The following is a 15814-nucleotide window of genomic DNA, read 5'->3' as shown; positions in this document are numbered from 1 at the left end:
TTCTTCTAATTCAAGTGTGGCTATTCTTTATGCACACGCAGAGGACTGGAACCAAGGCATATTCCTTATTGAAATAGGTATAAGATCTTGTCCTACATTTCAAGCCTGGTGAGACACAGGCAATGGGTTCCTAAAGGAAAGTGCAGGGGGGAAATTCTGTGTCGTTTTCAAACTGTTCTTAGTGGGGGGGGGGGCAGACCTGTAACATGGTAGGAATGTTATGTTTGCCAAATGCAATCCTACAAGTGACTGTGACTCAAATCATTATGACCAACCACAGTCTCAACTTTCAGATCTCAGTTCCATTAGGATAACTTCCTTAACTAATTTTTTTTTAATCATACAGAGTTATAGCCTCAAGTAGTACCACAAAAGAAGCTTTTTCAGAGCTGGCGAGTTTTACTACAGATAGTTGTGAGCCAGACCCTCCAGCTGCACCGAAAGTAATCAACAGAACCAAAAACAGCCTGAATTTACAGTGGAAGGTAAGTGAAAAGCCAAAATGGAGTTTAAACCAGGGTATCTTTTTATAGCAAGATTTATAGTGTATCTTAAATAAATTCAATTGTTCCTCTAATTGTGAACTCTGTGATATAGTGCGGACAGAAATGGAGCTGAAACAAGGCAAATGAGAGGGAGGTATTGCCATGCTTAGGAGAACCCTGTGGTATGAAGAAGTACAAAAAAGGGAGTGAGTTTTTGTGTGCGCAGTGAGGATTGAGCATGCTTAGGACCATATAATGCTGGGTGTCAATTGGAAAAGAAAATGCTGGGGGAGTAAAGTGACCTGCTTCAAACCCCTTACAGCTTACAGCATGGGTGAGGGACAGCTTTCATCCCGAGAGCAACGTTTCAGTGATGGGCAAGTGAGCCAAAGGCAAAAGTGGGTTTAGCAGCAGTTGCATCTGTTATATTAGGACTGTAGGCCATGCAAAAGCTTCTACATGCAAACATGCGCGCGCGCACACACACACCCTTCTATCTTCCATCCAGGCAAGTAAGAGGCATTAACTTAGTGACCAAGGACATATTGCGTCCAGGCAAAGTCACTAGAGGAGGGCTTGGAGCAGGGCTCGTGAGAGGCACTGCCTGAAAAGAGCCCTGAGGGCCAGATAAGAAGCTTCCTGAGTTTAAGTTTGCTTACCTTGGGTTGTAGTATCCAGGAGGAGACTGACTAGCTGGCTCGCTGCACGGGAACACTCACATTAGTGGATAAGGATGCGCACCAACATTGCATGTCCTACTTATTTAAACTGAATCTCGTTTAAACAAACAAACATACTGCATGTTAAGTTCAGTAGGATCAGGTGTTATTCTACCTGAGGCATTAACCTCAATGATGAATGACAAGGAGTGTGTGATTTGTATTGTAATGTATTATTGCACATGCCCACACAACTACCATTCCCCGTGAATCCGTCAGGGTGAAGAGTAAAAGTCATCTCCCCTCTGAGCAAAGCATAAGTACATGCAAGCATGCATAGGCCTCACTGATTAACTGACAGTATGGAAATTTTTTAGTACATCCTAATGAAACTTGATACACAGGTAGATCAGGACATAACAATTCCTAGAAAAATCAGATGTTCAACATTACTGTAGACTTCTCACTCAAAACACAGGGCTTAAAGTATAACCTAAAAAGGTTCCTTTGTGAATCGTCTTGCATTCCTTTTTTGGAGGGTGTTATATATGTGTGTTATATACACATGTATGTATGTATGTATGTATGTATGTATAGTGCTTTTTTTCTTAAAAATGTTTAAGGGTACTCTCATTTTCCTACTCATATTGAAATACTGCCCCTCAATGAGGCCAAACTTAGATTCACAAAATGTTTAGGGGTATGTGTACCCCTGCTTCCCCCCAGAAAAAAGCACTGTGTATATGTATGCGTGTTGTGTGTGTGTGTGTGTGTGTGTGTGTGTGTGTGCATGCTAAAGAAAATCACTCTCGTTTCTTGCTTGCCACATTCAGAGTACACAGTCCTCTTCAGAATAATTAGTTGCTGCTTGTTTCTGAATGTGTATTTTCCGAGACAACACTTAAGACCATTGCTGTCGACTCTGAAAGTGTATCCCAAAATGGTTCCGTTACATCCAGAAATCTGAAACTGGGTGCCTCTGTAGGTCAAGACACACTTAATTGCTAGTGAATCTAGTAGACAGAACTGCAGGCACCAAACCTACCTTCTACCAGAGGCCAGCACTCCATTGCAGAGCAAGCCACAAACTGAACATAGGATAGAATATTGAGCTACATAAACTACATCACTGGGGATGTGTTGCAGTGTGTCCAATAGCAACTAGAGCATACATTCTTCTGCTTAAAAAAGTACTAGTTTTCAATATACTGGTTATAAATGTACATATACATGCATGGAATAGGTTTATGTTATCTTATTGATTCAGGATTGGCAGACCTATTACTTATTAGGATAGAGAGCTAGAAATTTGCCTCTTTCAGTAGCTAGGCAAAAGTAAAGCTTTCCTTTTTTTCCTTTTTAGACCTCCAATGACAATGGCTCCAAAATAACTAACTACCTTTTAGAGTGGGATGAGGTGAGTTCCTTGTTTCGGAATCAACATCTTAATCTTGTCAAACTGAAATTGTATGTTGCTCAAGTCCTCTCTTTTTTAGTACTGGCCGATGGATTGCTCTGTATTTGTGTAAGATTAATAACAGTCCAGTATAGCGCTGAGAGATCCTCTATAATTGGAAATACTGCAAGTAGGGGTGAAAATCCTATAAGGTTTGCCATCTTGTCAGAGAAATGGTTTTAACCACTTTTATGGAATGTTGAACCAAGGCCACTGGAGGGAGAAAAAAACTTGTTAGCACCTTTGTTTGAGTGTATTAACTGCTTCAGGTTTTTTATGAACAAATTGAGGATTGTGTTGCCCCTGGTGCGTTGGAAAGTGCCACGTAAAGAATTAATAGAATAACTAAGCACTTCAGAATCATTGTAAACATGCAGAAATCTGGCAAAGGTTAGCAGGCATCCTAGTCAGATAGAAAAAAATTATTTGATCCCTACTCATGCAGTTCTAAGATTTACCTGTTGTCATATGTTTACTGCCCCAGGGAAGTGATACTTTGAAGTGCATGTGAATGTGGCCATGGCAACAGGTTTTCTGAATTTCACCAAAAAAAACCTGAAAATTAGAATCAGAATTCAAGTATGCCTACAAAGCAAAATTATAAACATTAGCAGTTGTTATAGGATCATAGAACTTTGGTTCCTTTAGTCAGGAATCTCGACATTTTTCTTCCCAGAGGCCAAGAGCAAAGAGTTCAATGAGCTTTTTAAACAATTTTCACAATTTTGCTTTGTAGGCACCAGCCATGCCACTGCATACTAGTCACAGAGAAACAACAGCAAACGAAAAGCTATCTGTTTTTATTCATGTAATAACTGTAATAGCTGCTGTTCTAAACACAGTATCTTCCCACAGTGGCTTGTATTATTTGAAACCATATCAATATAGAATACTATAATAGCAACAGGTTTTTTTAAAAAAATAATCCAAATCCTTCTGAATCATTGGATTAATTTCAGTATGTCACAGGCAGCCATTCCAACCATTGCCTCCATACCCTGCCCTTTTTTCTTTTCTTTTCTTTTCTTCTTCTTTTCTCTCTTTTGCTTCCTATAATCATTGGGCTAGTTATTGTGAGAAACAGGAAAATGGATCAGGTGGAACGTTTATTCGCTGGACCATTAGCAGAGCTGCCCTTACGCACTCATGTAACATGATGGAATGTTCCTGTACAAAACAACAACAACACATTTGCTCCAAACCATTCCCTTGAGGCAGTTTTAGCCAATCTGTTCCCTTGATGCAACTTTTCTATGTTAAAGGATTTTGTTTTGTAAATGAAGGAGATTTTTTTTGTCATGTATAGCCAGTAGTTCTCACAGAGCTAGTCAGCCCTTTCCTTAATGGGGTATCTGACTTCATTTTTGTTTCTCTGAAAAGGGGAAGAATAACGCGTTCAAGGAATGCTACTACGGTCACCTGAAGCAGCACAAGGTTACCAAGCTGACCCCCTCCACAAAATTTAGATTCAGGTTGGCAGCCAGAAATGACATCGGAATAAGGTAGTAATGGGTTGTGCAATTTTTTGCATAGTTTCTATTCTGTTCTTAACAACGTAAGTTCTTGCTAATCTTTTGACTCCTCCTCACAGTGAGTTCAGCGAAACATTGGTATGTTACACACTTGGAATTGTCCCACCACCACCTCTGCCTCCTCAGCTAAAAGAAGCAGGAGTAACTTGGTTATCACTTGAATGGAGTCCTCCGGCTGGAGTATCCACAGATGACTCTCTGACCTATGTTTTAGAAATGGAAGAAGATGGTTCGGTAAGCTTGTGGTGCTTGTGAGTCAGGAAACCTTGGAAGCGGGGAGAATAGAAAGGAGCAGCTTTCCTCTGGTGCAGATTAGAATGTTGCCTAGCAAATAATTACATGCTCTCTCATTTTAGACATCCCAGTGGAGTTGGTAGTAGACTATCCCTGAATCTTCCAGGGCTAATTTAATGCTGAGTTGTTGTTGCTCAGGGGTCCAACCTATAGAAGGTAGGGGCAAAGTCCAGTGAGTAGGTAAACATCTAATACAGTGGTGCCCCGCTAGACGAAAAACTCACTAGACGAAAAACTCGCTAGACGAATGGCATTCGCTAGCGGAAGGCTGCCCCGCAAGACGAAAATGTCAATGGGGCTGCCTCGCAAGACGATTTATTTTTTTTGGCGCGAAAACCTCCACGCTGCATTGCCGCTTCACTAGACGAAAAATTCGCTTTACGAAGACACTCGTAGAACAAATTATTTTCGTCTAGCGGGGCACCACTGTACTGAAGCACACCTAAAGGCTGTCATAGACTTTGTAGTTGCTGTGATCTCGTGCAGCCTATGTGGGTTGTAGTTGCTGAGCTACAACTCCTATTGGTGCCAGCAAGTATAGCCGGTGGCTCAGAGTGGGACATAGACTGACGTGAACTGGGGCTAACCTGATCTACATCTTTATTTGAGATGATTCCTTAGATATCACTTACCTTGGGGGGTGGGGCGGTTCTGTTATGATAGCATATACCGGTAACTCTATCTGTGGGGCTAATGCATCTATATACCCTGGGTACAAGGATTGGACTTTCTGACATTAAAAACCACAATTGTCATAGTTGGCTTTATGCATATGTAATTCATTTACTGGATATTCTCTGTTACAGTTTATTGCCTTAAGGAATGTTTAATATTCTCTTCCTCGATGTAAGAAAAATGTAGTTACTGCATGTGCACATACAAATGTCCCCTTCATCTTCTCCCCACCCCAGAATTATGGTTTCCAAGCAGGGTACAACGGAGATGAACTTTCTTGCACTTTAGAAGACCTTACAAGGAGCACTTCTTATAAATTTAGAGTACGTACCAAATTCAAGCATTATTACTTATCATATTTGTTAGTGGTTTTTATTTATATGCAGATACCAGGAAAGCCAAACATCCACTATGAGAAAACACAGCATCTCCTGGTGGTTGTTTTTTTGCCGGGGGCGGGGCGGGGGTGAGGAACCCTTCAGTTTAGTCCAGATAACTGACTTCATTTAGTTATAAGAAAAAATACCAAGATAACTTGAAATGCAAATGCTCTTAAAACCTTGAAATACCTTCCTCTGTGCTGGCAGATTCTTCACTTCGTAGGAGATCCAACAACCTATCTAATGTTTTCTGTTTGCTAGCGCAAGAGCCCCACAAGAGCACTAGCAGATGGCAGAGTTTAAAGGTTGCGCAGCAAAGGAATCCCAACACAGCATAGTGCCAGCATAAACTTGTTGTGCAAGATTATTTGGTGCTGTATTAGTGTTTTCCCTTGTGCAACAGCGCAACAAGCATATCACTAAGTGATTTTAACCCAGCGCTACGCTAGATAACACCCCCTGGCTTTTTTGGGAGGGTGGGGGCATAAAATGGTGAGAACCCCCAGGCCTGTTTGCCAAGCTTCCCTTTGAACACTTCAGTTTCCTACCAAGTCATCCTTCGCGTCCCATCCTTGTGCCCACCCACATAACGTATCAGGACCATTCACAAATCCCTTTCCTCAAATAGGGTCAGGGTCACCACCTCTGAGAAATTGGCTTAAAGAAATGGTAATGTCGTTGTCTTCCTTTTTAAAAGAGAGTAGGCATCTAGGGGACTGAAAGTGCTGGGGAGCAGCAGCCGTTGCCATGATTTTCTGCTTGCAGGCTTCCCAGAGGCATGTGGCAGTCCATTCTGAGAAGCAGGATGCTAGACAAGATGGATCATCTGCTCTGCTCCAACAGGGCTCTCTTGGTGATCTTTTTATAGAGGCATTTGAATGCAAGCTTGTTTTTTTTTAAGCTGATGTTTGTTCTGTTTGGGATGTGACAGGTGTTTGCTCACAACACTGAAGGTAAAAGTGGCCCCAGTGAGGTAGTAGAATTCAGCACAATCCCCGACAAACCTGGACCTCCAAGTAAACCAGCTGTAAAGGGAAGGATCCATTCACATAATGTGAAAGTTACCTGGGGTAAGTGAACTTTTAACTTTATGCAGTCGGGTCTCTCTCTTCCCCTACCACCCACTCCATCTGCACCGTTGCATAAAAAGCAAAGACGCTGGCTACGCTTCAACTCTCTGCCTTTGCTGATTCTGTATGAGCATGTAATTAACCGCACAGAAGTAATGAGCAAGAGGCTCATTAGTCTGGGCTGATGCATTTTGCGATTGCCTGGATTGCTGCTTGTTTAGCATGCATGTACTTTATAGATGTGCAGTATTGCTCATAATTCCTTTTTTCTTTGCTTCCCACATGGAAAGAAGGGGGGAACCCTAGGTCCTGCATACACTGCAGCTCATCTGGTGCATGGCCATTTGTCAGTCAATGCCAAATGTTCAAAACAGTACAGATATTTTAACTTGGAAAGGCTCTATAGTTACCTGGTGGAGGGCTCGGGATCAAACAAACAGTGGGTCATTTTTCAGCTCTGACTCCTTTTTCTGAGCACAGGTCTTTATTTTGACCAAAATTCCATTTTGGACCAAGCAGTGCACCACCTGTTATAACTTGTGATGGAACTAGTTGTATTGATTTTAAAACATGAGTTTCATTTCATTTCTAAATTCTGCCTTTTCTATAGATCCACCGAAGGATAATGGAGGGTCAGATATCTCCGTGTATGTTCTAGAAATTTCAGAAGCATCAGCTGGTAAGTGACCGAACATGTTAAATGATTTGCTTAGTTCTGATCATGTCTCTGTTTCACTTCTGTAAGTGACAGGGATCACTCCTGGATTTGTCTAACTTAAAACTTAAGAGATAGTAATTTTGTTTTGATATATTTGCTCTCACTTTTCAGCCAAATGGGATCCTCGAGTGATTTCTTAACCATTTATAACCACCATGTGCTGCCAAGCACAAGCCTGAAAGCAGCAAATATTTGTCATCTGTGGAAGGACTTTCCTTTGCCTGGAATGAAAATCCGCTCCCAGGGAGTCACTGAGGGGCAGCCCTATCCATGTCCTCTCCTTGGTCCTCCTGGTGTTCCAGTTGCCACACTGCTATTTGTAATGTTGCAAAAGTCCATTTCCCTCTTTCTCCCCACCTCCTGACTGTTGATTGATATTTCATTTTTCTCTTAGGGAGTAAATGGGAAGTAGCCTGTAGTGGTTCCATGAGAGAACATGTGTGCACTCAGCTCAACCCTGGTACGTCATACAGACTAAGGGTCTTCTGCATTGGTAGAGGTGGCCAAAGCCAGGTGAGCAAGGAAGTCCCTTTTTAAAAAAAAAACATGGGGGAAGGGGGATGTGTGTATTTCACCATACACAGCAAGTGCACCAAAAGCTGCAAAGTTTGTTATTATCCACAGAATTCAATATCCTTAGAATATCCATTTTCACCTATTCATTTTAATTAAATATAAAAAAGCAGGTTTATGGCCTCACATGGCTGCAAAATATGGGCTTTAAAAGTAGATGAGCAGTGTCTTGTCCTACTTATTGCACACAAAGGAACTCAAGGTGACGTTCACGTGGGTCAGACCTGCTGGGTGTCAGCAGCTTTGTTGCATCATCTGCCTTGCAAGACTGTGCCCCTGGGTCCATGGTTGGAATCTTCACAGTTAAGAAGGATTGCTACCTACTGGAGTATAGGACCCGTCCTATTTCACTGTCCTTCCACATGCATAATACATCACGATAACAACAACACAAATTGAGGTTTAGCTTGGCGCAGAACTTGGGTTTAGCTTGGCGCAAACTTGTCATGTTCTGAAGGCAGAGTTAACACACACACACACACACACACACACACACACAGCACTGCTTGAAAGAACATGTTGGAAGTGCATATGCGAAAGTAAGACACACACAATCAAAATAATCATTGTAAATAACTTTATTTAAGCCTTGTAATTGGGTTTGGTAACAAAAAGGATATTTGTTTTTATTTGTAACTTGCTAATTTGTGTTTCAGTTATGTAGTAAATTTAAATTATGCAATAAAAAGGGGAAGAAAAGAAAAAAAAGGAAGTGCATATGACAAGGATGTTTTGTATTTCAACACCTGTAAGCCAATATATGTGTCTTCATTTCTAGGCCTCTGATATACTCATTGTTCAGACACCAGCTGTTCCTCCAGGGCCATGTAATTCTCCATATCTGGTTGGAAGACCCAAGACCAAGGAACTCAGTCTTATTTGGGGTAAGATCTGGAATCTTGAGGAAATGGAGGGGCACAGGAAACTGAAATTTCATGCTTTTTGCATTCACTTGCAAATTGGATCAGCAAAAAGGCGTAGATGATATTATTATTATTATTATTATTAACCTTCCTATACCCCAGGGGCTCAGAGAGACTTATACCAGTTTTTATAAATATTAGTTGTTCTGTCCCCAAATGCAGAGCCAGAGGCCAACCAGCTCAAACATGGCCAGAAGCCCATCGCCAGCCTAATTTTGCTTGGATCCCTGCAGGATCCCTTGACAGACATGTTACTGGTGGGCAGGCCACTTTTCAACAGAAATGAAGCACTCTTCCCATCCACAGGGGTTGCCCAGCATCTTAACTTTCCCCAAATCCAATAACCCAGCCTATACCTCTACAAACTCAATAGATTTAAAATCGTTGGTCAAGACATTGTACTTTGGGTAGATGAAGGTGGTGAACAACTTCTGCAGGTAGTTTGGCTCCCATTTAAAACCACCATTGCCTGCTCATCACTAAAATGCTGCCTTGGGACCTGCGGAGAGGGCAGTGACCAGTGTTGCTGTCACAGTCATAACAGAGGGAAAGTATATTTTACAGTCATAGTTTGGATTGGGAGGGGTTAACAGCACCATGCCAAGGGCTCCCTGAAGTTGGCACCGGCCCTGTCCAAGGGGCTCACAAGGCTGGAAGGAGCCAATAAAATAAAAATTGCATTCTAAACATCAAATATATATTTTTTATTTAAAAAAATCAGTACCACCCCATAAATATCTTGTGCACAAAACCACACAAAGTGGGCTGGGCTTAGCTCAGCCTGGGTGGTGCTAGGGTCTCTGGACCTTTGCCCTAGGAAAAGACTTCACCAACTTTCCCTGGCAAGCATTGTTAAAGGTGGTGGCAGCAGCAATCATAAGGCAATAAAAGTAACTAACAACCACTCATAGTTGAGGTTACATTTTCTCCAAAAACGTGATTTGTATTCCTATTTTACAGATCCCCCTGCCATGGATGGGGGTTCAGAGATAACAGAGTACATTCTGGAAATAGCAGACGGTGACAGAGATGAACGGAGGCAAATATACCGGGGCGAGGTGCCAGAATGCACAGTGAATGGTCTCATTCCTGGGAGGACATACTGTTTCTGGACACAAGCAGCCAACAGAGCTGGGGTATCTCATCAAATTCTTTTTTTCATAACAACAAATTGCTTATAGAATTTAGCTGTGGGTGGGTTGTAGAAGCAGGAAATCCAGATCAGGTTATGCATTGTTATCATTTTTGCATGGCTTTAAATCTGAATTTCATATAGTTTTGAAAACTTGTCTGGAAAGGTTGAATTTTGGCCAGTGTTTAAATATTTTCCCCATGCAAGTATGATGACCTGGCCACAACTATTTAGGCAGCACATGTTACTGTCATCCTCCCACACCATATTTCAGGCTTAATAAAGAGCATAGCTTGCCCTTTTATCTGGTGCACCCTGGCAATGACTCTATTTGTTCTGACCTCCATTTCCAATTTACTTCAGCTGCTGCCACTAGTTGGGTCATTTTGAATTTTAAATGGAATCTGAGAGATCCCAAACAGCCTTGGCAAATGTTGCTTGTCTTGTTGCCCCCACACATCTGCATCTGCCTAAAATATGCCTGGGGAATGGAGTTTGTAAATGTTCTTACGTGCCTGGTCTTCTGAAGGTGATTTTTAATCCAGGCAAATGACTATATACCATTCTGATCTCAAAGCAGAAACAATTGCCACTGGTTGAAGGATTGATGCCCTTTTCAGTTTTTGTTTGTTTGTTTGTTTGTTTGTTTGTTTTCTGCAGATAATTATTTCAATCTAGAAGGACAGTCTGCGTCAGTTACTAAACTTTTATTTATTCTCCAATTTTAAAATAATTTGGGCCTGAATATATTAAAGCCTCTTTTCCCATTCTTGAATGCACCTGAGAACTTTCTTGGTTTTCCCTTTTAAAGTGAAGGAGAAAGAAATGGAGAACTAGATGGAAAGTAGCTTGTGAGAAGGGAAGATCTAGAGGCTTGCCTCTCCAGGCTTTCACTCAGCCTTTCGAATTGATCGCTTGTAGGCTTTCCCCCCCTGCCCTAGCAGATCGGAGGTTCCCAAGAGCCAGATTGACCTAAGGGGAGCTATAGTCTCTCAGGCAGTAACTACTGCAGGAATCCTGAATCCCTTTCCTTGAGTAAACTTGAAGGGCAGGACATAAAGAAATCAGTAGGTTTTCAGGTGTCGCTGATCTATAATGGCTGCCTCTTCCCATGTACAATGGAACCTCGGAAGTCAAACAGAATCCATTCCAGAAGTCCATTCAAATTCCAAAACGTTCAGAAACCAAGGCACGGCTTCCAGTTGGAAACTCCTGTAGCCAATTGGAAGTCGCGTTGGACATTCAGGTTCCAAAGAACATTCGCAAACTGGAACATTCACTCCTGGGTTTGCAGCATTCTGGAGTACCAAGGCATTTGACAACCATGGTCTGACTGTATTCAGATTATATGCCTGATGGAATCGCACTAGAAGATGTATGTGTCCCTTCATGCAAACTTAGTGGATCAGTATAAGATGCAGCCGTGCTACATTGCTAATATGTCAACCACTTCTTATAAAAGAGAATAGAACAGGATAGCTCAGTTGGTTAGACTGTAGTGCTAATAATGCTTAAGATTGCAGGTTCGATCCCTGTGTGGGATGGCTGTATATTCCTGCTTTGCAGGAAGTTGAACTAGATGGTCCTCAGGGTCCATTCCAATTCCAACTCTACAATTAAGTGGTCTAGAAATGTCTTAGAATAAATAAAATCACATAAAAGCCAGCATGTCAAAAATAAACTACTAAGGGCTCTGCTTCAGATCCAAAGTTTGGAGGGCTAATAGTCAGAAGACCAGTTTCGTAAGGGATGCCACTGAAATAGACTCAACAGTTCAGTAGCCAGAGAAAGAACATTCCCAGTTTGACAGTTGTACACCATTGGCAGTCTGTAAGAATATTGAATTGGTCTATCTCTTTGCTCTTTTCTAATCTTGGGGTCCTCTTTCCCTACAGCTTGGTCCTTCCTCAGAAAAGGCAGAGCTTTCTACAGCTCCAGGGCCCCCAGAACCATGTCGCGCCCCCTTGCTAACTTGTAAGACAGCTACTTGCGTAGTAGTCACATGGGAGGTATGTTGTTTATTTACATATAATTCATCGACTCTGTGGCTGTTACTCAAGCCCCATTGAAATAAATGTGAATTGCATTCATAAGTTTTGGAGCAAAACTCTCAATTTACAATTGTTAATAATAAAAAACCTTTGTGTGCATAATCAATGAATCCAATAGGGCACACTAACTGTTTCACTATGGCACTTCAGATTCTTGCACATTTCACATAAATGCAGGATTTTTTGAAAAATTCTGTTTGGTAGCCAACTCTCTTTTACTAACTAAAGCAGCCCTGACTTGTTGACATGCTTGCATTTTCATCCCAGAAAGCAGAAGATGGTTGAGAGAAGGAATGTGTAGGAATTGTTTCTTTTGTTAAATTCTTCATATAGTTAGCGTTCAACTATATATTGCTTTGCCATTTTTGTAAACCAAATAGATTTGTAAACTATTTTTTCCTTAGAGGAGACTCATTGAAATAAACATGTCTAAGTTAGGTCCATTAATTTCAGCAGGTGTGCTCTGTGTAAAACTTCATTGAATACCATCCTTAGAGCACTCTGTTTTCCCCCTAACTTGGCAATAGCCAAACCCATTCCTGTATCGTATCTGGACTTTCTGATGCACTTTGTTGCTTGTGAGTGCTTTTCTTTGTCCATGAAACCTAGTCTCGAGATAAGCAGAAAAAAGGGACTTTGCAGAATTGCATTTCCACCTTGGTTGGTTGAACTAACTCAATCAGCTTTGGCTTCCTACTGTTGTAGCAGGGGCTGAGCAGAGCACAGAGAACCCTGGGGGTTCTCTTGCACCTTTGATTGCTTCTCATTCTAAATGCAGCCCTAAAAGCTGAGGGGAGGCTCCATTCAACTGCATGTGGGCCATGATTATGATTAAAAGGCAAAGATTAAGAGCAGCACCAAGAACTGGATGGAAGACATCATTATGTAGTCAATGTGTTCATCAGCTGATGCCTTTAAAAAAAACAGTGTTGTGACTTAATGTTCCTTTCGTATTGTCAGCCGCTATGGAGTCCAGTCATCAGGCAGAAAGGTGGTGCATACATATTTAAATAATGGAATGTCCTAATGGAAGGATTAGGTTAGAGACCAGCAGTCTTATTTTCAATAAATTTATCCTGTGCTGCAGGAGAATATGTGGAATGTGTTTGCAAACGATGAGAAATTTTGAATTTTCACTTTTTGCTTTTATTTCCTCCAGATTCCAGCATGCAATGGTGCAGATGTTGCTGAATACAAATTAGAATGGGGCCAAGTAGAAGGATTCATGCACATAATATACAGTGGCCCTCTTCTGACCTATGAAGTGAAAGGACTTACACCTGCAACTACATATTATTGCAGAGTTCAGGTAAGTAAATCTGGATGCATCCACCTTTTTTTGCTCAAGAGCTATTTGTTCTAATGAGATCTTAAACGGGAAGTTTAGCTCAGTAATTCCAGAGCTGTGTTGTGTGAAAGATAAAAAAAACACCTTTTCAAGACTCTTCTGACCCCAGAGCATCCTCAGTGGCCCATGGCTCTGACTTTATCCACCCCTCTCTGCTAGAACTAGGTGATTCTGTCATATTCTTCCACTAGTCTGGATGCAAAAAAATGCAGCAAAAATTCAACTGCTCATCCTGAAAACAAGCTGCCTGTTGCATCTTTGGAAAATTGGAAACAATATAAAAGTCAGGTAAAAATGGTTGAGAGTATTTACAAAAAAACCCTAAAATTACAATTTGAGAGGATGTATAAATCAAATTTACAAATAAACTGAGTTCAATCCAACTCGCAACATATGAACAACTTGCATATAAACACAGACTTGCCAATGACAAATTCAATGATATTTGGAATCCATCCTCACAATAGTAATAGGTTAAGATCTGGTGAAGTACAATAGCAACTTAGTAAAGTATACAGTTTGGGGGGGGGGTTCCCCTCCCCCCAATTTCCCCTTCTACACTGGTGCTCTTTTTCTTTTTCTCTCTTTTATTTACATCTCATCATGTTTTGTGCACATATAATTATGTATTTTTTAAACTTTCAATAATGCAGTTTTCAGAAGTGACTGCCTCTCTAAACTTTCAATAATGCAGTTTTCAGAAGTGACTGCCTCTCTAATTTTGTGTTAGGCCATGCTCCCAATGGCAGCCTTTTTTCTTATGCCCCTCCTCCTCCCCTAGCAGCTATTTTGTGATTGGCACCCAGAGCACACTCTCAAAATTTGAAAAATGCCATCTGGTCCAGAAAGGTTGGCAGCCCCAGTAATAGGGGAAGTAAATCAGTCCACTTTGTCTGCACCATTCAATCCCCTCCCCCCCCCCCCCCGGTCTCTGCCATGTTCCTAAAAACATACCCTTTTTCCAAGCTGAAAAAAGCTTCAACCTTTATAACCAAGCCCTTGTTTGCAAGATCTAGAGTTCTTCCAAATAAGGAAGCTCTCTCCAACACAAATGGTCAGTTCCTATTATTATTTTGTATAATAACAGTGACGTGCATTTCCAACTTCAGAACAGAATTCTATGTCAGCTACAGAATTGTTGAATTAGCTATTGCTCTTATTTTAACACCTTTCCTTCATCTTCCTTCAGGCTACGAATATAGCTGGTGCTGGATTGTTTGGGGAGACTAGCATGGTCACAACCCCGGCTTCCGTGCCAGCTGCAGTGACAGTATTGCACTTGCTCGAAGAAGACCAGGTAGAAGCCCGCCTTCCTCTCTCAAAGTGCCTTGCTCTTCAGTGGGAGGAGCCCAATTGCCATGGGGCAGAGATCCTTGGCTACAATATAGAGTATGGGGAAAGACAAGTCTCAACTGTCAACAGAGTTACAAGCCATGTTCTGGAGAACCTGCAACCTGACACTTTATACAGGTGATTAGACAGTTCATTTTCAGATTAACATAGCTTCATCAGGTGCACACTTAATGCAACTGTCAAGCTAAATCAGATGCAGGTGGCACACATTATGACACAGGGGCTGTGGGTTTAAACAATTCAGTGGTGCTGCTTAATACTTTTTCAACAGCCCATCTTCCCAATAAGAATTCATGGTTGCTTTTCAGTCCACTTCCTTGCTCTCCTGTGGCTGGGAAAGCTGCTGAGGTGGAAGGGAGCAATATTTTGGTTGGGAAAGCAACCCGAGAGGACAAAAGGGCTTCCTTATCTAGACACAGCTCAGATTATATTTGCAGTCCCTGTAGCTACCTGTCAAGTTTTTCATTGCTCACAGATATCCAGATTTCTATGTCCTGTTTCCTTTCTCCTTAAAAGTAAGTTTCAAGCTCCCTTAATGTTGAAAATCTAATATGCATTTATCAGTTGCAGTTACAGGGGCTGAAATACAGGAGGCACCCTGTGGCTGTTTCGCTTGCCTCAGTTTCACTTTCAGGCAGGAATTAAGCAAGATGACTGGCAGGTGCTGAAAGGGGCAACTCCATGTTTGAGCGCCCCCTCCCTTGTAACACGAAGTATCAAAATGCAAAGCATAACATCACACTGTGCACTGTGCATAATATACTCTACTTTATTGACCAACACTAGAAGAGTGGTGAACCAGATTATCTTCTTCCCCCATCCCTCATGGGGATGCATTTGACAGGTGGGTCAGACACCTGATGTGACAATGACATTCGGTGATCCTTCTTGCCCACAGTGGTCTTCAGAAGCCCTTTTCAAAACACTGTCTTGCACAGTGCTGTGGCAGCACAGTTTTTTGTAGGGCTAAGCCAGATTTTTACCTACCCCCATTGTGTATGATGTCCAGTGTAGGGCAGCAGAGCCTGGCTTAGCCACCTTGGCTTCTTCCAAACCAAATGGGGAGGCCTGGTGGGCCTAGGTAGCTCCAGAGGATACAGGTTTCCCACCCATGCATTAAACCACTTATTTTTAACTATGATTTAATGTGACATCTGAAGCACAT

General features: G+C 41.7%; 1 protein-coding gene across 2 annotated transcripts in view; it reads left to right on the top strand.

The window, feature by feature from the left end:
* The window catches only part of FNDC3A (fibronectin type III domain containing 3A), a 65579-nt gene that overhangs the window by 43099 nt on the left and 6666 nt on the right, over positions 1-15814 (top strand). For both annotated transcript variants that reach the window (XM_033138355.1, XM_033138354.1), the window contains exons 11-23: positions 347-485; positions 2508-2561; positions 3981-4102; positions 4192-4366; positions 5338-5424; positions 6413-6551; positions 7162-7230; positions 7664-7782; positions 8621-8726; positions 9726-9901; positions 11793-11906; positions 13108-13257; positions 14486-14766. In XM_033138355.1, the coding sequence (XP_032994246.1) occupies positions 347-485; positions 2508-2561; positions 3981-4102; positions 4192-4366; positions 5338-5424; positions 6413-6551; positions 7162-7230; positions 7664-7782; positions 8621-8726; positions 9726-9901; positions 11793-11906; positions 13108-13257; positions 14486-14766 (1731 nt within the window). The remainder of the gene's footprint in view (positions 1-346; positions 486-2507; positions 2562-3980; positions 4103-4191; positions 4367-5337; positions 5425-6412; positions 6552-7161; positions 7231-7663; positions 7783-8620; positions 8727-9725; positions 9902-11792; positions 11907-13107; positions 13258-14485; positions 14767-15814) is intronic.

This window comes from Lacerta agilis, chromosome Z (genome assembly GCF_009819535.1).
Source record: "Lacerta agilis isolate rLacAgi1 chromosome Z, rLacAgi1.pri, whole genome shotgun sequence".
Lineage (NCBI taxonomy): Eukaryota > Metazoa > Chordata > Lepidosauria > Squamata > Lacertidae > Lacerta > Lacerta agilis.
The sequence above is the reverse complement of the archived record's forward strand: the minus strand, read 5'-3'. Positions and strand labels throughout refer to the sequence as shown.